The 27,472-nt window shown below is 48.4% G+C and overlaps 1 protein-coding gene and 2 long non-coding RNA genes across 3 annotated transcripts in view; 2 read left to right on the top strand and 1 right to left on the bottom strand.

The window, feature by feature from the left end:
* The window catches only part of TRIM25 (tripartite motif containing 25), a 27,208-nt gene extending 1,012 nt beyond the window's left edge, over positions 1-26,196 (top strand). The window contains exons 2-9 of the mRNA XM_015119181.3: positions 4,460-4,555; positions 9,090-9,323; positions 12,025-12,184; positions 14,414-14,479; positions 17,915-17,941; positions 18,262-18,345; positions 18,425-18,523; positions 21,878-26,196. Coding sequence (XP_014974667.1) covers positions 4,460-4,555; positions 9,090-9,323; positions 12,025-12,184; positions 14,414-14,479; positions 17,915-17,941; positions 18,262-18,345; positions 18,425-18,523; positions 21,878-22,407 — 1,296 coding nt within the window. The 3' untranslated portion in view covers positions 22,408-26,196. The remainder of the gene's footprint in view (positions 1-4,459; positions 4,556-9,089; positions 9,324-12,024; positions 12,185-14,413; positions 14,480-17,914; positions 17,942-18,261; positions 18,346-18,424; positions 18,524-21,877) is intronic.
* Positions 961-1,699, top strand: LOC144335548 (uncharacterized). Its single transcript, XR_013406478.1, has 2 exons — positions 961-1,260; positions 1,565-1,699. It is a non-coding gene; the product is annotated as an uncharacterized LOC144335548 (long non-coding RNA).
* On the bottom strand, positions 4,936-8,485 carry LOC144335549 (uncharacterized). The gene is made up of 2 exons (XR_013406479.1): positions 8,288-8,485; positions 4,936-6,340 (listed from the first exon to the last, which is right to left on the bottom strand). It is a non-coding gene; the product is annotated as an uncharacterized LOC144335549 (long non-coding RNA).
* Positions 26,197-27,472: the final 1,276 nt, after the last annotated feature.

The following is a 27,472-nucleotide window of genomic DNA, read 5'->3' on the forward strand; positions in this document are numbered from 1 at the left end:
AGCCTCAAGAGTAGCTGGGACCACAGACTCGCTAATTTTTTTACCTTTTTGTAGAGATGAGGTTTCGCCATGTTGCCCAGGCTGGTCTCAAATTCCTGAGCTCAAGCGATCTGCCCACCTCTACCTCCTAAAGCGCTAGGATTAAAGGCGTGAGCCACTGCACCCCACCATCTGATGGTGTTTAGTAGAGGGTTTTGAATGTCAACTATGAACCTTGGAGGTAACCTCTGTTCCTTCACGAAGTCCTGGTGGCACCCAGGAGGTGGATATGATTTAGTTTCATTTTACTCTTGAGGATACTGAGGTTCAGAGAAATGAACTTAGCCTGACCTAATGCAGTAAATGGCCACGCAAGCATTGTGGCCCAGGTTGGTTCGATTTCATAGTTTGCATTTCTCCCCATGGACCAGCCTCGTATCCAGGTCCGTAGAGTCTGGAGCACCAAACAGTCCAGGAAGCTTGAGGTCATGTAAGCAAAAGCCTTTGGTGGGCCGGAGAGTTCGTGTGATCAGGAAGGGTTGTTATTAGAGGCCTAAGAGGGAGGGTGGGCAGCCTCCCAGTAATCACTGGATCAGAACCACAGGGAGAGCCAACACTCTTGCACCATAGTGTCCTCTGTCCTGGCCGTGTGACTTTGAGCACAGGGTTTGGCCCCTGGACCTGGGTCCTCACCAGTATAGTGAGGCTGTGGGACTAGGTGGATTCCTAAGGGCCTTTCAGGTCTGCAATGTTTTTAGGTTGTCTGGGGATCATACCTTTCCCTTGTGGACTCAAAGCAGAGGCTGAAATCAAACCACCTTTTGTTACATCAGCCTAAGATCCAAAGCATGGCCTGATTTCATTTCATTCTCACAGCACCTTCAGGGAGAACAAGACCCGTCTTCGTGTTGTCAAAGGAGACAGTAGCCTGAGCAAGGTCAGAGTTGGGGGTCTGCATCCAGCTTTGTGTAGCATATAAGCTTGGCTTTTTTTTTTTTTTTCCTTTTAGAGACAGGGTCTTGCTATGTTGCCTAGGCTGTTCTTGAACTTCCGGCCTCAAGGGATCCTCCCATCTCAGCCTCCTGAGTAGCTGGGACTACAGGTGTGCCACCATGCCTGGCTATAAACTTGGCTTTTTTTTTTCCCTTCTTTTAGAGACAGGATCTTACTTTGTCACCCAGGCTGGAGTACAGTGGGGTGATCATAGCTCACTGTAATCTCCAACTCCTGGGCTCAGGTGATCCTCTTGCCTCAGCCTCCTGAGTAGGTAGTACTACAAATGTGAGCCACCACACCTGGCTAAGTTATAAAAAATTCTTGTGTAAAGACAGGATCTCACTATGTTGCCTTGGCTGGTCTTGAACTCCTGGCCTCAATGCTCCTCCCATCTTAGCCTCCCGAGTAGCTGGGACTACAGGTGTGCTACCACCCGGCCTGGCTGTAAAATCAGATTTTTTTTTTTGAGACGGAGTCTTGCTCTGTTGCCAGGCTGGAGTGCAGTGGTGCGGTCTCAGCTCACTGCAACCTCCGCCTCCTGGTTCAAGCGATTCTCCTGCCTCAACCTCCTGAGTAGCTGGGACTACAGGCGTGTGCCACCATGCCCAGCTAATTTTTATATTTTTAGTACAGACTGGGTTTCATCATATTGGCCAGGCTGGTCTCAAAGTCCTGACCTTGTGATCCACCCACCTTGGCCTCCCAAGGTGCTGGGATTATAAGTGTGAGCCACCATGCCCAGCCCATATATATACATTTTTTAATCTTTTCTTTTAGAGACAGGTTTTCACTCTGTCACCCAGGCTGGAGTACAGTGGCATGATCATAGGTCACTCTAACCTTAAACCCTGGACTCAGGTGATCCTCCTGCCTCAGCCTCCTGAGTAGCTAGGACTACAAGTGCGTGCCACCACAGCCAGCTAATATTTTAAAACATTTTTTGTAGAGACAGGATCTCACTATGTTGTCCAGGCCGGTCTTGAACTCCCAACCCCAAGGGATCCTCCCACCTCAGCCTCCCAAAATGCTGGGATTACAGGCGTGAGCCAGGAGCCTGGCCTAAACTCTGCTGTTTATTCCTAACAACAGGCCTTCCTCTGCCAACGCCTGCCCTGCTGTCCTGACTTGCTGAGTCCTATAACAGGTCTGCTTTTTGAGCCCTGCTACTGCTGCCCATCACTGTTGGCAGAGCCAGTCTCAGCTGGGCAATGCCCTTGGCCTTGGGGGTTGGGTTGTCTTGGCCACTGGTATGGGCGGACTTGAGACTCTGGTGCCTCCCATGTGGAAGACCCAAGTCTCCAGTCTGTGAAGGGATCCTCAGAATTTCAAAAAGTCCTTTACCTTTGATTAGGGGATTATTGCTGCTACCAAAGTTTTCGGGTCACTTTCCTTTGGTCTGGAGTCATGTGGGCACCATTCATGATGAGGGTACTGCTGCATGTGTTTGATTAATGGTGCATCAAATCTTTCAAAACACAGGGCTCAGGGTGTAGTGCTATGAGCAGCTCTTGAAAGTGAAGCAGTTGGCAGCCTTGGGGTGTTATGAGGTCTCTTCCTGCTCGGAGGCCAGCAAGGCCGGATGTATGTAGGCCTGGTCTTTGGCCCACACCTTATCTTGGCCACTGTTAGAGGCCAGGTCGAAGGGCGGTGTCACAGAGGTCAAGTTTGAAACATCATGAGCAGCTTGGGCTTTTTGGATTGAGTTAGTGTGGCCTTGGTCCCTGCCTCCAGCCCCTACATGTGACTGTCATTGGGTTGTTCAAATCCAGATTCAAGATCAGGTTCCGCCCAGAATATCTTGGGTGGAGTTGAAGAGTCTGGAAAGTGGAAGACAGGGCTAGAGTATGTTGAATCTGCTAGTTTCGGGAAGGAAATGGTTTTTTTCTGGAAATCTCCAGCATGCTCAGTTTGGACATGTGTCTATGATTTTAATATCAGGATCTTAGATGTGCCAGTCACTAGTAGTGTAGCTGGGGCAAGTCACTTAATTGTTCCATGCCTCAGTGTCTTTGTCTGTAAAGGCTGCATAATTCCTACCTCATAGTGTTGTTCTTAGCTTTAAGTAAGTTAATACAGGTAAAGCACTAGAACCATGCCTGGCATACAGTAAGTGCATAATAAATACTAGCTGCTCTTGTTACAGCAGTGGTGATTTGCCTTCCCATTTCTGTGCCCCATTATTTCATCTGAGCAAGGAGGTAGGAGACTTAGATATTGATTATGAAAATTAATAGAAATCAGATGAGGATACTAGCTTCCTTCATATACAGTTTGCCTTTATTTCTGGAGGTGGCTAGGATTGAGCAGATTTGCGGCTGGGCTTCAGCCCCTGTGAGCTGCTTCATCTTTTTTTTTTTTTTTTTTTTTTTGAGATAGGGTCTCACTTAGTCACCTAGGCTGGAGTGCAGTGCACCTAGACTCAATGCAGCCTTAACCTTCCGGATTCAAGCGATCCTCCTGCCTCAGCCCCCTAAGTAGCTGGGACTACAGGTGTGCACCACCATGCCTGGCTAATTTTTGTATTTTTAGTACAGACAGGGTTTTGCCATGTTGCCCAAGCTGGTCTCGAACTCCTGAGTGCAAATGATCCACCTGCCTGGGCCTCCTAAAGTGCTAGGATTACAGGCATGAGCCACTGCGCCTGGCTGGCTGATTCATCTTCCCAGCCCTTGGTGGTCCCAGTCTACAGTGAGCCTTGGACTCTGGTTTCTGTCTCCCTGCCCTGTGAGGCTGACAAAGGCTCCCAGCTTTGTTCTGGGATTGGCAGATGCCTCTGGAGTGAACATCCTTGATAGCAGGCTTATCTCTCTGGGCCCCCTTCCCCCTTCTCCTGGACCTTGACTTCTTAATCCTCTGCTTGATTGGCTCTCCAGCGTCTTTTAGCAGATCTCCCCCCTGCCCCGTTATTTGGACTGCTTTCCTGGTTGTTTGCAGTGGGAGGACTGGTCTGAGTGGCCCCACCTGCCATTACCGAAGCAGCTGTCCCAGCTCGTTCTATTCCTGTGTAAGCTTGGCCACCTTGCTGTCTTCCTTGCCTGAGTTTCATTGGCTGTAAAATGGGTAATTAGAGAAGAAACTCATAATAATATAAGCTGACATGTAGTATGTTTTTCCTAAGATCCAGGCATTGGGCTGAGTACTTACATTGTTTCAATGAATCCTCCCAATATCCCTGTGAGCTGGGGACAGTTGTAGCTATTTTGTGTCCAAGAAAACTGAGGTGAAGGACAAAGTTGCACAGCTGGGAATTGGGACTGGAACCCTGGTCTGTACTGTCCTCTGAGAAGGATGAAGGGAGGTAGTAAGTATTAGAATACTTCAAAAAGCTCCAAGCAGGCAAGACTTGGGTGACAGAACTTGGGGTGGCAAGACTTGGGTGGAGTGGAAGAGGAAAGAATCTATCCTGTGGGATAGATCCAGGGATGGCTTCTGGTGGGGCTGGGCTGAAGAGGTGCATTCTCACCCTCATTTGTTTTCCCTGCAGGCCACCCTAAGGCACAAACTAACTGTCATGTACAGTCAGATCAACGGGGCGTCGAGAGCGCTGGATGATGTGAGGAACAGGCAGCAGGATGTGCGGGTGAGTGGCAGGGCTCTCCAAGGCCAGCCCTGCCCTGTGGCTTCCCTCGCCTTCCAGGCAGGACAGGCGTGGCTCTCACCATGACAAGGCTGGTGTTGGGTGCACTCATGGTGTCAGAATGAAACATCAACCTTGCAAAGCATGCAGACCGCTGTGTGTCCGAGAGAGATCCTTTGCAAACCCGAACCGAAAATTACCTGTAAGCCCAACTGTGGGGGAAATCATTATAAATTAGGGTTAAAAAGTAGTAATTCAAAAAAATGATTATGATATAGAGTGGGAGAAAAAGAGGAAGCAAAAGTATATACCTCCTAGGGTTGCATTTATTTACAAAAAGGAAGTATATTAGTTTTGTAGGGCTACTGTAACAAATTGCCACCAACTTAGTGGCTTACAACAACAGAAATGTATTCTGGCAGAGCTCTGGAGGCCAGAAGTCCAAAATCAAGATGTTGGCATGGCCACACTCCCGAAGTCTCTAGGGGAGAACGCTTCCTTGCTTCTTACAGCTTCTGGTGGCTCAGGCATTCCTTGGCTTTTGACTGCATCACTCCAATCTCTGCCTCTGTCTTCACATATCTGCCTCTTCTTCCCTTAGTGTCTTCCATCTCCAATAAGGACCCTTGTCACTGGATTTAGGGAGCACCTGGGTAATCTAGGATGATCGAATCTCAAGATCTTTAATTGCATCTGCAAAGACCTCTTTCCTCAGTAAGATTACATTCGCAGGTTCTGGTATATGGACATGTCTCGGGGGCCCAGCATTCAACCCATTACAGAGAGCATGGAAAGAAACTGAAAGGGAATATTACAGAAGGATCAGAGTGGAGGTGTTGGAGTGGTAAATTAGGAGTGGTTTTGTTCCCCCTGTTTTTCAGATTTTCAATACGTTTAAATTGCTTTTAAATGGAAAGATCCGATTTTTACCCCTTTTCAGAGCTGCAGCACCCAGTTTTATGGCAGCAGTTATGGTTTAATTAGATGAGATCTAGGTTAGAATACCAGCTCTGTCACATACTAGCTTATGTCGCTTTGGTCATGTGGACAGATCTTCGAGCCTTCGTTTCCCAGTTTGCACAACGGAATCACAACTTTCTGAAGATGATTGTGAGACAAATGAAAGAATGCACGTGAAAGTACCTGTATTTGTTAGAGGGCAGGCTATACTACTGTAACAAAGATACACCAAAATTCAGAGGCTTAAATATGATTGAAGTTTATTTTGCCAACTGACAGTCCAAACCCACACATGAGTAACCCAGACTAAGGGTTCATGTGATCATTCAGGGATTAAGGGTTCTCCCTTCTTATTACCCTACTATTCTACAAGGTATTGTCCCAACCTCTTTGACTGGAGCTGAGTTACCATTACATCTTTGTTCTAGCCTGTGAGAAAAGGGACAAAGAGGAAGTGGAGGACAAGCAATTTTCCTTTACACAAGCGATACAGTGTTGCACATATCATTCCTGGGCGTGGGTCATTGGAAGGAGTTTTGTCACGTCACCTAGCCTAGCTGCAGGGGAGGCTGGGAAATGTAGTCTGAGTAGCCACATGCCCAGATGAAACTCCAGGGATGTTCTCTTACCAAAAGGAAAAAAGGGAAAATGAACACTGGGGGACACTTGTAGTCACATTAGAAGTCGCACAGTAAAAGATTGGCAGAGAAGGCTGGGCACGATGGCTCACGCCTGTAATCTCAGCACTTTGGGAGGCCAAGGCGGGTGGATCATCTGAGGTCAGGAGTTCAAGACCAGCCTGGCCAACATGGCGAAACCCCATCTCTACTAAAAATACAAAAAATTAGCTGGGCGTGGTGGTGCATACCTATAGTTCCAGCTACTCGGGAGGCTGAGGCAGGAGAATCACTCGAACCCGGGAGGCAGAGGTTGCAGTGAGCCGAGGTCAGGTCATTGCACTCCAGCCTGGGTGACAAGAGTGAAACTTCATCTCAAAAAAAAAAAAAAAAAAAAAAAAAAAGCCAGGCACGGTGGCTCATGCCTGTAATCCCAGCACTTTGGGAGGCCGAGGCGGGCAGATCACGAGGTCAGGAGATCAAGATCACAGTGAAACCCCGTCTCTACTACAAATACAAAAAATTAGCCGGGCACTGTGGTGGGCGCCTGTAGTCCCAGCCACTCGGGAGGCTGAGCCAGGAGAATGGTGTGAACCCGGGAGGTGGAGCTTGCAGTGAGCCGAGATCGCGCCACTGCACTCCAGCCTGGGCGACAGAACTAGCTAGACTCTGTCTCAAAAAAAAAAAAAAAAAATTGAGGAAGAAATACTTGAATTCCTCTCTTCCAGTCTACTGACTGGGTATTTGCAAAGAAGAGAAGTTTATTTGGCTCAAAGTTCTAGAGGCTGAGAGGTCCAAGAGCGTGCTTCCGGCATCTGGTGAGGATCATCCATGGCGGAAGGATGGAAGGCAGGAGAGCGGGACAGGAAAAAGGAGGTCAAACCCTTTGATAAGGACATGAATCCATTCACGAGGGCAAAGCCCTCACGATCTAATCACCTCAATGGCAATTCAGTCTCAGCATGAGCTTTGCAGGAGACATTCAAACCATAGCAGCTATTGAGGCTACCCAAGATGTGAAACAAAATTGCAGCTGCTAAAGCAGTGCTGTCCGGCAGAAATACAGTAGGAGTGCAGATGTAATTTTAAGTTAATTTGAATAGTACATGAGATTTATTTTATTTTATTTATTTATCTTTTTTAGAGATAGGTCTCACTCTGTCACCCAGGCTGGAGTGCAGTGGAGCAATCATAGCTCACTGCAGCTTTGAACTCCTGGGCTCAAGTAATCCACCTGACTCAACCTCTACCCCACTTAACTCCCCACTATCTAGGAGTACAGTCCATCTAATTTTTTTTTTTATTTTTGTAGAGAAAGGGTCTCTCTGTGTTGCCCAGGCTGGTCTTGAACTCCTGGCCTCAAGCGATCCTCCTGCCTTGGTCTCCCAAGGTGCTGGAATTATGAGCATGAATCACTACACCTGACTGAGATTAATTTTAATATTACAGTTTATTTAATTTGGTATATCTTAAGTATTATTCTTTCATCATATCATCAATTTAAAAGTTTTAAGGTATTTTACATTCCTTTTTTTGGTATGAAACCCTTGAAAGCCAGTATGTATTTTACACTCATGGCAAGTCTCAGTTTGGACTAGCCACATTTCACGTGTTCAGTAGCCACATGTAGCAAGTGGCTATGTTATTGGAAAGTACAGTTCTAGAGCATGATATTCTCTAGAACTTTTCCAGAGCTGCATCCTGACTTTTTATTTTGTTTTGTTTTTTGTTTCATTTTATTTTGTTTTATTTTATTTTTATTTTATTGAGAGAGTCTCACTCTGTCTCCCAGGCTGGAGTGCAATGGCACGATCTTGGCTCACTGCAACCTCTGCTTCCTGGGTTCAGGCGATTCTCCTCCCTTAGCCTCCCAAGTAGCTGGGACTACAGGTGCATGCCACCACAACCAGCTCATTTTTGTATTTTTAGTAGAGACGGGGTTTCACCATGTTGGCCAGAATGGTCTTGATCTCTTGCTGACTTTTATTTTTAAAAATTGCCCATGAACCACCTTTAGCTTAAGAAATAAAATATCATCATTGGCCGGGCACGGTGGCTCAAGCCTGTAATCCCAGCACTTTGGGAGGCCGAGATGGGCGGATCACGAGGTCAGGAGATCGAGACCATCCTGGCTAACATGGTGAAACCCCGTCTCTACTAAAAATACAAAAAAACTAGCCGGGCGAGGTGGCGGGCGCCTGTAGTCCCAGCTACTCTGGAGGCTGAGGCAGGAGAATGGCGTAAACCCGGGAGGCGGAGCTTGCGGTGAGCTGAGATCCGGACGCTGCACTCCAGCCTGGGTGACAGAGCTAGACTCTGTCTCAAAAAAAAAAAAAAAAAAAAAAGAAATAAAATATCATCGACGCAGCCCCTCCCATCTGTTTCTCCCTTATTCTACCCCCTTTTCTCTCTTCCAGAAGTAACCACTCTCCTGAATTTATTTATTCATTCTCACGTGTTTCTTTGTGCATATAACCATTCTGTTTGTTTCTAAGCTTTATTGAAAGAGCATCATATGGTGGATCTTCTTCTGCAAGTTGTTTTTCTCTCATGGAGATTTATCCAGGCATAACTCCAGTTTATTAATTTTCATAACTCTTTAATATTCCATCCTATGAATACCTCCCAGTCTTCGCATCAAATCTTCTGATGGATGTTCAGGTTGATTCCAGGTTTTTGCTACTTCAGACAATGCTGCCTGTGAACATTCTTATGTGTGTCTCAGGGGCAGGTGGCTGCGATTTTTTGTAGCATAGATTCCTAGGACTGGAGTTGCTGAGTCAAAGCGTATGAGCACCTCCAAATTTATTAGATATTGCCAAGTTGCTCTCCAAAGTGGTTTGTTCTCCCACAAAATACAGGTAAGGGTTCCTGGAATCCCACATCTCACCAATGCTTGAGGCTGCAGCCTTAGCATTTTTGCCCCTTTGATGAGTGTCCTCTTGCCTTGGCCCTCTCAGATGACTGCAAACAGAAAGGTGGAGCAGCTACGACAAGAATACACGGAAATGAAGGCTCTCTTGGACGCCTCAGAGACCACCTCGACAAGGAAGATAAAGGAAGAGGAGAAGAGGGTCAACACCAAGTTTGACACCATTTATCAGATTCTCCTCAAGAAGAAGAGTGAGATCCAGACCCTGAAGGAGGAGATTGAACAGGGCCTGACCGAGGGGGATGAGTTCGAGTTTCTGGAGGTGGGTCGCCACGAGACATTGTTGAATGGTTTTTGTTTTTTTGTTTTTTGTTTGCCTGAGATCATGCTGTTGATAATAAGGCCCTCAAGGAGCTGGGGACTGGAAGAGGTCACTGGAAGCATCCCTGAGACACATGCTGTATTAGTTTTCTGAGCTGGGCAACAACTTACCACAAATGTAGGGGCTTCAAAAAATGTTTATTTATTCTCTCAGAGTTTCTCTGGCTCAGGAATCTGGACATGGCTTTATGGGTGGCCTGCATAGGGTCTCACCAGGCTACAGTCTGCAAGGGAAGGCCAGGCTGTTTCCTTTGGAGCTCAGGGTTGTCTTCCAAGCTCATGTGGTTGTTGGCAGAATTTAGTTCCTTATGGTTGTAGGACTGAGGCCCCCGCCCTCCAATTTCCTGCTGGTTGTCTCTCAGATTGATAGCTGACTTCTTCAAGGCCAGCATGAGAATTTCTCCTCTAGAAAGGTGCAATCCCTCTTTTAAGGGCTTTTACCTGATTAAGTCAGGTCCACCCCAGATGATTGCCCTTTTGACGAACTCAAAATCAATTGATTTGAGATGCTAATTACACCTGCAATATTCCACCCCCTTTGCCATATCACATAACCTAATCACAGGAGTGATATCCTATTTCATTCACCGTCCTGCCCATACTCAATGGGAGGGCATTGTATAGGGTATGTACATCAGTTGGGGTCAGGGGCTTGACCTCATCTTAGAATGTTGCCTACCACACACACTCCACCTCTTCCTCCTATCCTTCCTCCAGCAGCCCCTGGAAGTGTGTGTTAGTAGTCCCTTTTGCATTGCTATAAAGGAGTACCTAAGACTGAGTTATTTATTTATTTTATTTATTTATTTTGAGATGGAGTTTTGCTCTTGTCGCTCAGGCTGGAGTGCAGTGGCGTGATCTCGGCTCACCGAAACCTGTGCCCCCAGGTTCAAGTGATTCTCCTGCCTCAGCCTCCCGAGTAGCTGGAACTATAGGTATGCACCACCACGCCCAGCTAATTTTGTATTTTTAATAGAGATGGGGTTTCACCATGTTGGCCAGGCTGGTCTCGAACTCCTGACCTCAGGTGATCCACCCGCCTTGGCTTCCCAAAGTGCTGAGATTACAGGTGTGAGCCACTGCGCCCAACCAGACTGAGTAATTTATAAAGAAAGGAGGTTTATTTGGCTCACAGTTCTACAGGTTGTACAAGCATGGCATCAGCATCTGTCTGGCTTTTAGTGAGGCCTTTGGTGAGGAAGGAAGCGTTTACTCATGGCAGAAGGTGAAGCTGGGAGCAGCCATGTCACAGGGTTAGAGAGGGAGCAAGAGACAGAGGAGGAGGTGCCAGCTTCCATTAAACAACTAGTTTGTGCAAGAACTCACCTGTTACCATGGGGAGGGCACCAAGCCATGCATGGGGGATCCATCCCCGTGACCCGCACACCTCCCACCCTGCCCCATCTCCAACATTGAGAATCACATTCCAACGTGAGATTTGGAGGGGACACACATCCAGACTGTATCAAAGTATCTTTCTAAAGCATGGGCCCCCTGCTATTTCTGGCCTCATGTCCCTTAGCACGGCCTGCAGGGTCCTGGGTGACTGGGCCCTGCCTGTGCCAGCAGCCTCATCTCTTATCACCCACCCCTGGGTCATGCCCTGTGCACTCACTGTTCCCCAGACACAGTGGGTGTGGGCGGGATGCCACGCCGGGCATTCTTGCCTAGTGAGTCGTATCCTTCCGGGGCCTTGGATCCCATTGTCCTGCCATATCGGTGTTCCCAAGCATGCCCCACTGCTTCTACAGTAGCATTGGGTGATGTTGTTTCAGATGTGCATTTTTTTCCTGGCTGTTTTGACTGTAAGCCCATCTCTTATTACCCCCATTCATCCTCCTGCAAATCTGACCAGCACATAGCAGAGTGCTTGGCATATAGTGGTGTGCCCCATTGGTTGAGTGACCTGCAGCTCTACCTGAAAGGCCTAGATTCCTTGTTCAGATCGGAGTGGGGAGACAGTGCAGAAGTGAATGGGAACCTTCTCTCTGTGCACTGAGGCCTGATGCGTGCCTAGTCTGGATGGCGTTAAGTTTCATCCCAAGTGCTCATTCCTGTCTGTTGGAGTAGCTGCCCCGAGTGCTCGAAGGATCTGAGTGCACATCTAGGCCTCTTGATACTGTACAACCCTATTTTTCTCAAAGTTTGGGACTTCCAGGAAGACCCTCCTTTCCCATAAGATATTCCCTGGCTGGAATCCACATCCCTTGAGATGTTCCTGTCTCTTACCAGAATGTGTGATTAGAGCTGTTCCCCTAGGATTGGAGTGGTCCTGAGTTTCCTGTGCTTTTCCACCCTCAGCTAGAAAAGTGGAAAGAACATCGTCCTGGGGGATCAGAAGAACTCAGTCCCAGCTGTGTCTGTGCCCCTAGCTGGTGGAGTTCCTGGCAGGCTACCGGCCATGTCTAGACCTCAGTTTCCCCATCTGTAAGATCAGTGACCTCTAGGGACCCTTCCAGCTCCAGATTACTGTGTCTTCAAGTGTTATTTAAACTCCTGGTGACCTCTGGCCTGTAATTTGAGAAGGCTGATTGAACTTAGCACTCATGGGCCTAGGGGAGAGCTTCCTGCCATTGGTGAAGACTGAGCCCAGGTCCCAGTTTCACCAGAGCTGCCTGCACTAACCCCCTGGCATGTTTCAGAAAGCATCAAAACTGCGAGGAATCTCAACAAAGCCAGTCTACATCCCCGAGGTGGAACTGAACCGCAAGCTGATAAAAGGCATCTACCATAGCACCTTAGACCTCAAAAACGAGCTGAAGCAGTGCATCAGGCAGCTCCAGGAGCCCACCCCCAGCTCAGGTGACCTTAGCAGCCCCCTGTGGAACCCTGTAACCCGATGGGTCCCCTCAATGTTTTGGGATGGGAGACTGGGGCATGATCCCGAGCACTGGGTCCTGAGTTTCAGGGCTCCTGAAACATCCGCCCTCCATCTGGAGGCTGGTGGGGAGTCTGCTTCATCCTGACATTTTAGGATCTTTCCTAAAGCATTTTTGGGGACTTGATGTTCATGCTTGGACTTTCTGAACAGATAGGCTCTTTTGACCTGTGATCTTGAGGCCAACTTGGATGGGTTTTGAATGGGCTAGGGCTTGTTACTGTGTTTGGTGGGGGAATGGCTCGTTTGGGGGAGAAATCTAGAATTCCTCTGACACCCCCTTTTCATCACTCCATATCCAATCCATTGCCAAATTTCACTTCTTTCAATCTCCTGACTCAGTCTGCTGATCCTAGCGCTGCTTGCCTGTTCTCCATTGCCATCACCTGTCGCCCTATGACTGTGGCAGCTTCCTAAACCCTCTGCATCTGCTGTGGCAGCCAGAGAGATATTTTCATGATGCAGAGCTCATGTCCTGGGACCTATTCTGCTTTGCCCTCTCACTAGGCTTCCCATTACTCCCTGATGCAGACCAAACCCTTGACCCTGGTCTAGAAGCCAGCTCAGGCCCTGTTGGTCTCTCTCCAGCCCCAAGGTGCCCCCTGCCCTCCTCTGGTGCATCTCTCTGCATTCAGTTCCTCAAATATGCAAAACTTCCTGCCACAGTGCCTTTGTGTTTGCTCTTCCCCACTCTCCAGAAGGCTTGAACTCCACCGTCTTCACTCATTAACTCCTCTCACCCTTCAAAGATCTCCAAAACATTACATTTATAGCCAGCCTCCCCTGCCACGGCTCCCACTCCTCAGACTGGGCCCGGGGTCCTCATCATCCTCCTGGGGCTCTTGCATGGGCAGTATCGCACTCTTCCTTGGGATCCCCATATATCTCCCTCATTAGGTTGTGATCTCTATGAGGTCAGGGGCTGTGGCTTATTTATTTATTTATTTAGAGACAGGATCTTGCTCTGTCGCCCAGGCTGGAATGCAATGGCATGATTATAGTTTACTGTAACCTCAAACTCCTGGGCTTAAGCGATCCTCCTGCCTCAGCCTCCCGACTAGCTAGGACTATAGATACACAATATCTTGCCTGGCTAATTAAAAAAAATTTTTTTTTTTTTTTTGAGACAGAGTCTCACTCTATCACCCAGGCTGGAGTGCAATGGCCCAATCTTGGCTCACTGCAACCTCTGCCACCTAGGTTCAAGCATTTCTCCTGCCTCAGCCTCCTGAGTAGCTGGGATTACAGGCATGTGCCACCACACCCAACTAATTTTTATATTTTTAATAGAGACATGGTTTCACTATTTTGGTCAGGCTGGTCTCGAACTCTCGACCTCAACTAATCTGCCTGCCTCAGCCTCCCAAAGTGCTGGGATTACAGGCGTGAGCCACTGGGCCCAGCCTAAAAAAATTATTTTTTGTAGAGCCAGGGTCACGCTCAGTTGTCCAGACTGATCTTGAGCTCCTGGCTTCAAGTGATCCTCCTGCCTTGGCCTCCCAAAGCACTGGGATTACAGGCTTGAGCCACTGTGCCTGGCCTGTCTGATTTTTCTTCAACGCTATTTCCCTAGTGCCTAGCACAGAGCCTGGCCCATAGTAAATCTCTGTTGTGTAGCCCAGGATTGGGCTTGAATCTCAGCTTGGCCTGCCGAGTGTCCTTGCAGAAGGGCTTCTGAAATCGGCGGCGGTGCAGCCCCACTGTGGAAGTGCTGCGTGGGGGCAAAGCTATAGGTGGCTGGTATGTGGGAGGAGGGGAGAGAAAGAACGGTGGGAAAGGAACAAGTGTTGACCCAGCCTCCGCTGCACGACCTTGATCTCATTCAGGAGTCACATCAACATGAGCAAGGTGAAGTCATCCCCATTGTGTACTCGAAGAAACCAAAGCCCAGAGAAGTCCAGAGGCCACCGAGCTGGGTGCTGGTGGAAAAAAGACTTGACCCTCGCTACATTTTAAGTCAGAGAAAAGAGGGAACACGCCAAACTGGTTCTTAGATCACCTTGTTTGTAGCTCTTGTAAAGGATGGGATGGGGAAGGTTGGAGGAAGGGGCTGTCTGTGTAAACCCTCTGCCTGCCCAGCGAACCATGGCAAAGCTGGCTTCTAAGGTCAGTGAGAGGAGCCACACACACTGGGCCCTTCTTCTGTGACACAGGTGACCCTGGAGAGCATGACCCAGCGTCCACACAGAAATCCACACGCCCTGCGAAGAAGGTCTCCAGTAAGTAGCCCCACCCCTGTCTCCATGGCAACAGCATGGGCTGTGGCCTCCCCAGGCTCTGGCCAAGTCACTTCCAGCCCATCCCGAGTCACTGTGGAGCCTGGACCTCAGTGGGAAAGAAGTTGGCGGCAGTCCCCACTGCAGGCGGTTGCAGGGCTGTGGCAGAAGCTCCCCTGTCCATCAGCATTGCATTTTTGGGCTGCCTGGAACGACAAGATGCCTGAAGCTGGCTTGTTTTGATAAATATTTACTATACCCAAGTCCCTGGACAGAGCCTTGGGTGAGGAGACTGATGGTGGTCCGGGAAGGGCAGAGGCTAAACCTCCTTGGCATCTCAGCAGCGTTCAGTCTCTGGGTTGTAATGGGCTTCTGCTATTACCATGTTTCTCAACCTATTTTTTTTGTTTGTTTGTTTCTCACTATTGCCCTCCTCCTGCTTCATCCCCTGAACCATTTGAGAAAATGTTTTTCCTAATTACAACCCATGAAATTTTAATACCTCCCATCTACTGCATAACTGTTTATGTTCTGTGCTTTTACACATAAAAAGAGTAATCTTCTTTTACTCCCCCTCCCCTAAGGATCCATTTTTGCCCTCCTAGGGGTACTGTCCCCCTCACTGGGCAGGCACCTGCCATTGACATGGGGGTTGGGGAGAAGAGTGATCCTGTTCTGCAAATGTGGACAACAGTGATATCGAGACCACAGGATGATTGTGAGTGATGAGGGGACACTGACTGTGAGAGCTCTTTATGAGCCATATACCACTGACATGCCCATATACCACTGAGATGCCCATATATCGCTGACATGTCCATATACCGCTGACATGTCCATATACCGCTGAGATGTCCATATACCGCTGACGTGTCCATATACCGCTGACATGTCCATATACCGCTGACATGTCCATATACCGCTGACATGTCCATATACCGCTGACATGTCCATATACCGCTGAGATGTCCATATACCGCTGACATGTCCATATACCGCTGACATGTCCATATACCGCTGAGATGTCCATATACCGCTGACATGTCCATATACTGCTGACATGTCCATATACCGCTGAGATGTCCATATACCGCTGACATGTCCATATACCGCTGACATGTCCATATACTGCTGACATGTCCATATACCGCTGAAATGTCCATATATCGCTGACATGCCCATATACTGCTGACATGCCCATATAGTGCTGACATGTTCATATACCACTGACATGTCCACATACCACTGAAATGTTAGCTGTCATTGCTTCCCTGAAAAGTCGGTGTGAACCCAGGAGGGCTGGCTGCACACTGCTGGTGTTGCGGGGGATGAGAGAGCCAGGGCTTGCTCTTTTTTGTTGTTGTTGCTTGTGCATAGTGTTTAGGTCTCCTGTAGCAGGCAGAGTGTGGTATCGGTCCCTGAATGGAACAGAGTCAGGGCTGGGATGCCTGGTGCAGATGGAGGAGAGAGCCCTTAGCTGGGCCGGAAAACTTCAAAGGGTGCTTTGTGTGAAAAGGGAAGTGAAAGAGCAAGTGGAAAAGTACTGTTGGCCTGTGTTCTTCCTCAGTCACCTTCCTCTGAAAGCTCGTCCCTCGGTATGAATGAGTTGGGGATGTTGGCCAGCAGGGAGGTGTGTTCCCCGGTGAGGTGAGGTCCTCCTGTCACAGCAGAATGACACCCTGGAGAATAAAGTTCGGGAATGAATCAAGGCTCCTGTAGGCTGAAATGGGGAAATAGGGGAGGAGGGATGGACTAGTCCCAGTGCAGAAAGATGTCTAAGGGTAGGTGATGAGGGAGGTGCCTGTGCCCTAGACTGATGTCACAGCCTGGGCCTCCCAGGATGCTGGTCCACAGGGAGTAGGTGGGAAAGTGGCAGAAGGTGAGGAAATGGGGCAGAGAGTGAGCGACGGCGAGTGATGTGACTTTGAAGTAGGAGAAGCGGTAGCGGGGTGTCGTGGTGTGACAGAGTTCTGGTGGGGAGGTAGAGGGTAATAGGAGAAAGCGGGGCTTATCTGTGATGTCAGGTGTCCTGCAGGTGGGCAGAGAGATGATTTCAAAAACACCCTTTTTTGTTCCAGTGTTGTGGAAGGTGGCAAAGAAGGAACCTGGAATCTTCTAGCCCACTTGAGTGGACTTTGGACTCACCTGGAGGGCTTGTACGCCAGATTGCTGGTCTCACCCCCCAACCTTTATGATTCAGTGGCTCTGGCTTGGGGCCCAAGAATTTGCATTTACTATTTTTTAAGAGACAGAGTCTCGCTCTTTTGCCTAGGCTGAAGTGCAATGGTGCGAACAGAACTCATTGCAGCCTCAAATTCCTGGGCTCAAGTGATCCTCCTGCCTTAGCCTCTTGAGTAGTTAGGACTATAGGCATGTGCCACCAAACCAGGCTAATTAAAACAATTTTTTTTTTTTTTTTGTAGAGATGGCATATTGATATGTTGTCCAGGTTGATCTTGAACTCCTGGCCTCAAGCAGTCCTCCCGCCTCAGCCTCCCAAATTGCTAGGATTGTGGGAGTAAGCTACAGTGCCTGACCAATAATTTGCCTTTTTTAGGGGTTCTCCGGTGATGCCACTGCAGCTGGCTTGGGCACCAGACTTTGAGAATGACTATTTTAGCCAAACTCAGTTCCTGTTGGTAGACACTCCAGATATTTTTAAAAGATTTGGCAATCTTTTTTTCTTTTTCTTTTTCTTTTTTTTTTTTTGAGACAGGGTCTCATTTTTTTTGCCCAGGCTGGAGTACACTGGCAAGAACACAGCTCACTGCAGCCTCATCCTCCTGGGCTCAAGCAGTTCTCCTGCCTCAGCTCCCAAGTAGCTGGGACTGCAGGTGCGTGCCACTAGGCCCGGCTAGTTTTTTTTTTTTTTTTTTTTTTTTTTTTAGAAATGGGGTTTCCCCATGTTGCCCATGCTAGTTTCTAATGCTTGAGCTCAAGTGATCCCTGCACCTCGGCCTCCCAAGGTGCTGGGATTCCAGGCGTGAGCCACCGTGCACCCAGCCCTTGGCAAGCTTTTTTTTTTTTTTTTTTTTTTGCTGATTACCTATTTGGTTTTTATTTGTGTTTTTTCCTTTATGGAAATATGATTTACCTGCAGTAAATCTCTTTTTTCCCTGCAGTAAATCTTAAATGTGCAGTTAGATCTATTTTGACAAATGCATACCATGTGTTACCATTATCCAAATCAAGATAAAGGATTTCCCTTGCTCCAGAAAATTCCTTCATGCTCCTTATTAGTCGGTCCCTGCCCCCACGACCACTCATGCTGGTTTCTATCACTATAGATTCATTTTGCCTGCTGACTCCTTCTATTTTTCAAGTTAAAACATCCTTTTATTTGTCTGGATCAAATTAATGCACATGAATGTTACTATTTTGAAAATGTCATTGTGTTGCACCTTAAAAGATTTTAATTCTGAAAACTTTCTTTTGCAGAAGAGGAAAAGAAATCCAAGAAACCTCGTAAGTTATACATTTCTGCAACTGTTTATTTCTTGAGACTGCCCAAGCACAGAACTAAATGCTGGTAGAGAGAGTCGACCTCGCTCATCAGGGTTCCGTGGTGGGTTCTATATGAGTCCATTCTGTAATGGCAGCAGGTCTGAGGCTGGAGGGGAGGACAGCATAAATGAGATGAATAAGGTGACTTTAGCCTGGTCTGGTGTCCCCTGTGTTGCCCTGCTGTTCAGGCGTGTGTTTGTAGAAGCGGGTCTTAATCAGTGTGGAAGGGAGTAGAGGCCATCCCGTTGCTCTGTATTATGTTTCTCTTTCCTTACCCCCAGCCTCTGTCCCTGCCTCATCCAGCAAGCTTCCCACATTTGGAGCCCCGGAACAGTTAGTGGATTTAAAACAACCTGGCTCGGAGGGTGAGTTATCACAGGCAAGGAGCTTTGGGGTGTCCACTCGGAGTTTGTTCTGCAAATCGCTCTCTGTTTCCTCTCCCAGCTGCAGCCAAAGCCACCAGCTCGCATCCGAACTCAGCATCTCTCAAGGCCAAGGTGCTGGAGACCTTCCTGGCCAAGTCCAGACCCGAGCTCCTGGAGTGTGAGTAGCTTCGGGGCTGGTGCGCGGTTCCACTGGTTCTGTCTCTTCTGTGCCGCTCTGTGCAGCTCTCTGAGGCCGCTGGCTGGCTGTATCAGCCGCTCCCCTTCACTTGTCCTCTACTTTGTTGCTCCCTTATTTTCTCCCAGTCATCAGTGCCTTTCTTTACTTTTCCTAACCAGCTCAGGTTTCACAATCGGTCCTTTGACTCTCCCTCTTGCTGTCTAGTCTGGCCCAATTGAGCTCACCTTTCTCTGTGGGTCAGCGCCTGCATGTCCCCAGCAGAGAAGGCAGGGCGATTGTGGTCACCAGCCTTCACCGGGAGTCCCAATGCCGGCACACCTGCCCTGCATCTCCTGTCTCCTCCCCACTACTCTCCAGAGCCACCATTCCCAACACTTCCCACTGGCCATAGCTCCAGCCTTCTCCCTGTCCCGCCCACCTTCTGCTTCACGGAAAAGACAGACACTGTAAAAGGGGCTCCCCCTGCTCTGTTACTGTCATCGCATCTGCTTCTACCGTGCCCCCTTTCTCACCTCCTGGCCCCTTTCCCAAGGCTAGTCCCTGGCCCTGGGCTCTGGAGTCTGCTCCCCATGCGCTCTCTGGAATCTTCTGCTCTTTCTTAGGCCTTCCCATTCCCATCTCTTCACCCTCAGCATCTCTACCTAGGCTTGCCTATCTGTAGCATGTTTACATCTCTCCAAATCACAAAAACCCAGCAAAACTGTCTCAGCTGCAGCTCTGTTTTCTGCCTCCCTTTCACCAGAATGCTTGTTAAAAATACAAATTACTAGCTGGGTGCGGTGGCTCATGCCTGTAATCCTAGCACTTTGGGAGCCCGAGGCGAGTGGATCACCTGAGGTCAGGAGTTCAAAACCAGTCTGGCCAACATGGCAAAAACCCATCTCTACTAAAAATACAAAAAATTAGCCAGGCGTGGTGGCACATGCCTATAATCCCAGCTACTTGGGAGGCTGAGGCACGAGAATCACTTGAACCTGGGAGGTAGAAGTTGCAGTGAGCTGAGATTGTGCCACTGCACTCCAGTCTGGGCAACAGAGTGAGACTCTGTCTTAAAAAACAAACAAACACAAACAGAAAACCCCAAAAAACAAATTCCTGGGCCCTGTTCCAGTCCTACAAGATGAGACTCAGGCAAGCACAGAAAGCTGTATGATTAGCTTATTTCCTCCATGATCCTTTTGAGGACAGTTGGGGAAAAGCAGCTCTGCAGATTGTCTACATTGGTGGCTCTCAGCTGTAGCCACGTGTTGGAAGCCTGGGGAGCTTTTAAAATCCCTGATGCCAGGCTGTCCCCCAGACTGGTTCATTCAGAATCTCGGTGTTTGGCTGCCCAGGGTTGCAGTGTGGGGCCGAGGTGGGAGCCTGAAGTCTAATCCTCGTGCCACTGCAGTCTGACCTGTGTCCTGCCCTTGACCCAGGCAGCTCTGAGGTCATCAGTGTCCTCTGTGTCACAAAATCCAAGGGATGCCTTTCAGCTTTTATTTAGCTTCACCTGTCAGTGGCATTCCTCCTCCTTCTGACACTCTCTCCTCTTGCCCCTTGAGCCACTATACCCCCGGGGTTTCCACCTACCCCTCCTTTGCAAACTCATCCAACCTGCAAGTGGGTGGAGTTCCGTTGTCAAGGCCAGGCCTAGGGCCCTCCCACTTTCCGTCTTCTTGTTTCCTCTGCACCCATGTGCAACTCTCCAGGCAGCACCTGCCAGTGGTACCCACTTCCATGTGGTGGCCAAAACCAATCACTGAAAAATATAGCCCTTCCTTTATCATAAGCAGCTGCAGCAGGCTTGGTGGGGATCTGTGGGTCCCTTGCTTTCTCAGGCTGGCCTTCTTGTAGCCCTCCGCTGTCCCTGCCCCCCATGAGAGGCCCAGACCAGCCCTGGGCACAGCTAACTCTTGCCCAAGCTGCTAGCAGCGGTGCTGAACCACATGTTTCAGGAGCTGCTGTGCACTCTGTGGCAGAGCCGCATAAGCCGGGAAAGTAAAGTTCTATCAACTTAGAGCCTTTTCCACCCCCAGCTTATTCATTTTGCCTGGGGGGAAACTCGGGCTTCAGTGAAAAGTGTCATGTCCCGAGCCACCTAGCAAGTGAGTAGGGACAAAAGAGACTAGGGTGAAAGCCCAAGTCTCTTGGTTCCCAAGTTCCCAAGCTAGGGTTTGTCCCTGTCTGCCTTGCTGCCCCATAAGCTATCTCCCATGGGTCCAGGATCACTTGTGAGGGCGGAGGCAGAGGAGATTGAGTATGGGGACGACACTAAGGGGAGCTTAATCCTCAGATGTCCTGGAACTGCTTGTAAATGGCAGAAAGGGCAGGGAGGGCATGCTCATGTCACACCAAGAATATAGTCAGGCCATGTCTCTGCTTACAGACCTCGCTTGGCTCCCTGCTGCCCACCAGTTAAAGTCTAGACTCCTGAGCCCTTCCCTCTCTAGCCCCATCATGTTTCCCTTCTCCTGATGCATCTGTGTTCCCAACCACCCAGCTTCCCCAATCCTGGCACATGCCAACCCTCTTGGCACTCTGTGGCTTCACTGTCTCTGTTCCTTCTGTCTGGAACAGCTTTTCTCTCTCTGTTCTTCTCTGTCTAGTTCTCATCATCTGTTACTTGGCTCCAATTCCAGCCTGCCAGTGAAATGTTCCCCAACTGTAGCGTCAGTTGCCTTGTCTCTGTGTCCCTACAGTGTGTGCCTACCCTTTTGGCAAAGTGTGAGTCTCCTGGTGGTGTTACTGATGGACTTGCCTTGCTTGTTGGAGTGTGAACTCCGTGAGGCCAGGCACCTTGTCTCTCTGGTTCACGGTCGTGTATCTTGTGCCAGAATCTGGTGTCAGTCAGGTGCCTGGTAAATGGTTTTGGATGGATGAATGGACAGACATATGGATGACTGATAGATGATAGATGGCTGGCTGGCTGGACAGAATAGATGGATGAATGGATGTATAGATGCGCTGATGAATAATGGTAGGTAGATGGATGGATAGATAAATGGACAGATGGATAGATGGGTGGATAGATTAATGAATGAATGGATAAATGGAAAGGCAGAAGGATGGATAGATAAGTGGATAGATGGATGAATGGAAGAATGGATAGATAGGTAGATAGATGGGTATATGGATAGATGGATGGATGGATACATGGATGGATTGATAGATAATGGATAGATGGATAGATGGATGAATAGACAGACAGATAAGTGGATGGATGGACCAATGGGTAGATGGGTGCATGGATGGATAAAACTAGTGAATAAATAGTACCACTTTGGGAAAGGTCTAAAAGTGAGAGCACTTTGGGCCCCTTGTAATTAATTCCTTGGGATGATGTTTTCTCAGATTACGTTAAAGTCATCCTGGACTACAACACCGCCCACAACAAAGTGGCTCTGTCAGAATCCTATACAGTAGCTTCTGTGGCTGAGATGCCTCAGAACTACCGGCCGCATCCCCAGAGGTTCACATACTGCTCTCAGGTGCTGGGCCTGCACTGCTACAAGAAGGGGATCCACTACTGGGAGGTGGAGCTGCAGAAGAACAACTTCTGTGGGGTAGGCATCTGCTATGGCAGCATGAACCGGCAGGGCCCAGAGAGCAGGCTCGGCCGCAACAGCGCCTCCTGGTGCGTGGAGTGGTTCAACACCAAGATCTCTGCCTGGCACAATAACGTGGAGAAAACCCTGCCCTCCACCAAGGCCACGCGGGTGGGCGTGCTTCTCAACTGTGACCACGGCTTTGTCATCTTCTTCGCTGTTGCCGACAGGGTCCACCTGATGTATAAGTTCAAGGTGGACTTTACCGAGGCTTTGTACCCGGCTTTCTGGGTGTTTTCTGCTGGTGCCACACTCTCCATCTGCTCCCCCAAGTAGGCAGGCTGTAGACACTTGGGCTGACTGCCTGCAGAGGTCCCAAGACCCTAGTGAAAATGCAGCAGGCAGAACTCTCCTTAGACAATTCCCCAAGAGGTACCAAGGATTGGGAGCATGGGAGGGGAGCTGGTGGGAGGGTGGGATATGGGATTTAGCCAGGAAAGGGGTGAGGGTGATTGTGTTGTAGGTGAGGAGGCATTTCCACCCCTCGGTGCCTATCAGGGCAGAGTGACCTGCTCCCCATTGTTCTGGAAATCTCCAGGCTGCTGGGCAGCTGGGCAGAGCTCTGGGGAGTGAAGTCATGAGTGCCCGATTCCTCTTAGAGAAAATCCATAGCTACTGTAGGTTCTGTCTTGGGTCACTTGGATCTGAAGGCTGCCCCTTTGCTCTCTGGGGTAGCCTTCAGATCTTGGTGTTTTGATTACTCGCTATAGATGTTTTTAAAATTCCAAAGTCATTGAGTTTCAATATTATATAACTTCCATTACCCGCATGTTGGGGCTCAATCTCCTGGTTATTATCTGTGCTTGAGGAAACATCCACAGCAGTCTCTCCCCAGAACAGAGTTTCCTAAAGAAGCATGCCCTCTTCCTCCACTGGAACATAGTGCATTCCCTTCCTACCCTGCTCACCCATCGCCCCCCCATTGATGGTTTTCAAACAGGAAACTTTTCAGCTAAGGCTTCAGACCGTGATTGGAATGAGCCTGGGTTGGATTTGTGATTCAAGATCACGGTGACCCTGATCCAGTTTGGGTGGAAATCCTTCCCAAGTATCATGAGAAGCATCTTGGCAGAGATGCTTTGGTGGCAGCCATGAGCTTTGCTGGAGGCCTTGCTTCCCATATCCTTGGCTGAGGGGCAAGGAACTCTGCCAGGCGAGGGGGACGCTGCCCTGGGTCAACAGAAGCCTGGTGGGTTTGCTCGTGTTAGAGTGTCCTGCCTTCTTACTGACAACTCTCCTTAGCGATAGCCTCTCTCCCCTGGATTGTGAGATATGGAGTGACAGTGCAGGTACCACTGAGGCTAGCACAGTCAAGCAGCCAGCTAAGCTGGATCCCTGAAGCCTGCTATCACGCAGACAGGCTGTGCAGCTGCCTCGGGGACCACACTAGGCCACTGGCTGGGGCGTCAGCCTATCACCAAAAGGGTCTTTTAGCAAACCTCATGGGGAACAGGAACATTCCTGTTCATCCCTGGCCACAGGCTGCAGACCCAGCACTGGCCCTCGCGTGAGTCAGAGCCTGAGGCTGGCCCTAGCCCCTTCTACTGCCTTCCTCGTTTGAGCCAATTCTATAAGCTCACATTGATCAGGGAGGGAAAGAGCTAAAGAGGGTCACACAAGTGGCTATTTTCCCTGCAGTGTTTCTGTGCGGTGAAAATAACCCAGTCCACTAAGGGGCGGGAGTGAATGGATTGCTGGATTTTCCCCAAGCTCCTTATAGCCTGATGTCATCAGGATGTGAGTGTGAGGAATTTACCCTCTTAAAATGAAATGAGTCCAACTCTGGGCTTTGCTTAGAGGAGAGCTCCTGTCAGGCTTTTTATAATATGAAAAGAGGTCACCATTGGGGAAGTAGAGACCCCAGACCTTTTCATATGGATATCTGAGAATGTAATGTATCTCAGGCCTTGTGCTGGAACTCTAGGGCACTCTAGGCAGGCTCAGAACCCTTGATATTCCTTACAGGTACACACCTGACATGCAGGTACTTACCTGATCGGTGTCATCTCCTAACAAGGATTTTCAGTTCCTCGAGAGCAATAATCTTTGTAGGAAAGACATCCCTGCAATAGATGATATGTGGTCCTTAGAAGTTTTCTTCCTTTACTACTTGGGAGAAAAGTTCTTTGGTGATTCTTCTCTGCTTTTGAAGATGATCAAAAGCATCTTCATTGATTTTCTGAAACGAAAGCCTTGTCTGAAACCAGTTAATACTTGGGAAACAGCTGGGCTTGGAGGAGTAGAATGCCAGAGATAAATCCATGGCTCCTGCTCTGGCTTTCTTCTGCAGAAATAAGGGCAACAGTAAGGCCCGTTCCCTGGCAAATGTGCAGCTTGGGACAGGGAAGCATGAGACCCTCTGTTTAAAACAGAGTCAAGTAGGTAACCAAAGCCAAGCTCTGTGCAAGGTGCTTTGGAGTTGTAAATTGAGGAATGCATCCTTGCTGTCTTGAACCATTCTGTTTGCAATGGTAAGACCTTACGTAACCTAGCCTTGCAGGGCCGCCACACACCCCTGGAGTCCTAGAGTTGGAGGAACCTTTGTATCCATCTGACTTCTTATTTTGCAGAATATGATGAGAAAGTAGAGGATCACTCTGTTCACCACTCTTGCTGTTCCATTAGGGAGGAGATGCCTGCTAGCATGTGTGAGGGAAACACTCTGGTACACCAGAAAGTATCAGAAATTCCCAGAAACACACACATAAAATACTATCCTAGACCCAGGTACTGGGGACTGTCTCAGTCAGTGTGGCATGATAAATAAAAGGTTAGAATCAAGTCTTTGTATTTTTCAAGATGTGGTAGCTGATTATTCCTGTTTTAAGTACTCTGAAATCGATCTGCGCTCAATAATACTAATATGTTATCTTTTACCATATTCTGCCTCTTACTATTGATTTTAATTAGTTAGGAGTATTTGAACTGTTATTTCTTGAGCTTAGTATTTTTTTAGAGTTAATTCTTTAAGGAGATAATCACGGCTGTAGACAAGGCCAGGGCTGGCTGATGTGCCTTAGAAGCTTTGAATGCAATAAAGCGGAGTTTGGCATTCTCTCCTGCATTGTAGTGCGGGTAGAAAATGCTATTTGTTCGTCATACTGTTGTCAACAGATGAGCCGCCCACTACAGACGGCTACTACGCAGGGACCTGCCCAGGGCCCACCCAGGGGCTCCCAAATGTCGAGATTTCTGCAGACCTATAGCCAGCACACTTAGTCCTGCCCCAATAGAGCTCCTCTTTGGGAAGCTTTTGATAAGGAATTCTCAGACCGATAGGATGTCTGTCTGGGCTTTGCTGCGGGACAATCTTAACTGCGGGGGCTAGGGGAAAGCGGGGGAGTATTGATCAAAGAGTAAGCCACACACGGATAATCAGTTGCTAGGGATGGAGGTTTGAGGGTTCATTATATTATTCATTTTACTGTTGTATATGTTTGAAAATGTCTATAATAAAAAGCTTTAAAAAAAAAAAAAGAAACAAAAATAGTTCGGGGCAGCAATGGGTCCTCCCTGTTCAGTGGATTTTATCCTTGTTTCAGTTGGGATAGGAGTTCCAGGAGGTGCAGATTGGAGGTTGTCTAAGGAATTGGACTGGCCTTTGTCCCTGCTTCCTGGGAGGGAGACTTTCAGTCCTTGACATTTCCAGGGTAATAGGAGTGTCTTTGTTATTTGTGAGGCCATGGGATCACACCTGAGCTTATGCTAAAAGGTGGGATGACTCAGAGCTGGGGCTGGTCACCAGAAAGACTGACCATGTGATTAGAGGGTTGAAACTTTGAGTCAGCCTGCCCTATGCGGTGGGGGACTGGAGGCTGAGTTTAATCATCTGGCCAGTGCTTTAATCGATACATCATGAAACCCCAATAAAAACTCTGGACACTAAAGCTCAGCACAGCTTCCTGGTTGGTGAAGCCGTGGCTGTGCTGGCAGGGCAGTGTGCCCTAATTCCACGAAGAGGGGGCATGGGAGCACTGTACTCGAGACCCTTCCAGACCTTTCCCTGTGTCTTATTTGGCTTGTGGAGCTGATTTGTATCCTTTATAATAAAACTAATCATAAGTATAGTCGTGAGTTCTGTGATTTTTAGTGAATCATTGAACCTGAGGAAGGTCATGGTACCCTCCTGGGATTGTAGCCAGTTGGTCACAAGTGCTGGTGGCCTGGGATCCCCACATGGGGCTGGTGTCTGAAGTGAGGGCAGCCTGTTGGGGACTATGTCCCTTCACCCATGGCATGTGATCTAACTCTGCTGGTCGTTGTTAGAATTGTGGTGCGGTACACCAGGTGGTGTCAGAACAGAGGCGGTGGGATCTGCACACCTTGAGTAAGCCCTTCTCGACCAGCTTGTTGGAATAAAACACACTGCTCTTCACGGGAGCCTCCCAAGTTTCTTCTCACCTGTGTGAAGTCTCCTTGGTTTACTGTCCTGGGTTTTTTTCTCTCTCATCCCCAACCTCTCCTGTAGTTTTTTCTTCCTCACTGTCACTGTAACCATAAAAATACTCAGTATGTCAGTGACAGACTTGTCCTTCTATTCAGAGATGACTCTTCAACCGTCCGGGAACACTTTTTTCCAATAAAAAGTTCAGGATGGTAATTTGTGACTCCTTACTAAAGGCAAGCTGGGAGTGCATGTGTGCGTGTGTGTGTGTGTGTGTGTGCATGCGTGTATGGTTTTTAAGTCATTTGTGGTCTGCTGGAGTGACCCATGGGCTAAGTTTGGACTTGTTCATAGGTTTTACATCTGTTTTCTCATCAGTTCCCAGGCGGTCTTGAAATGCCATAGTATCATGAATAACCAATGGATCTCCAACCATTATTGACCTTGGAGTCGCAGTCTACTTGTATTTTATTGTAGATCAATTCCAATACATAAAATACAGGAAGACTCTAAAAAAGCAAATCAAAGAGTGAAGGGGAAATGATACATTTAAAAAGCCTATTTTAAAGGGGGCAATTTGGAATAAATGCACACACAAAATAGGGTCCTTTTGCTGATGCCTCTGCTGCCTTATCGAGCTGTATGTCCTTTAGTCCAGGCACATCTCCTTTCTGAGTCTTGACTTTGCCTGCATTAAAGGTTCTATGAGGATCAGATGAAATTTTTGAGGTAAAAATAGGTTGACATTTAAAATATGGTACATGTGATTATTCTACCTTCTCTACATACCCATAAACACACCTGCATTTTGAGGGAAGTCCAGTTTGGGGCTGCCTTGGGAACTAGGACGCAGTTATAGCCAAAGGGCCTTTTTTCTCAACCAAGGCATGTTGGCATTGCCACCACTCCCTTCTTGGGGTCACATTCCTCACAGAGTTCCTGCACCCAAAGGCTTTT

The sequence above is a fragment of the Macaca mulatta genome, chromosome 16, assembly GCF_049350105.2.
Source record: "Macaca mulatta isolate MMU2019108-1 chromosome 16, T2T-MMU8v2.0, whole genome shotgun sequence".
NCBI lineage: Eukaryota > Metazoa > Chordata > Mammalia > Primates > Cercopithecidae > Macaca > Macaca mulatta.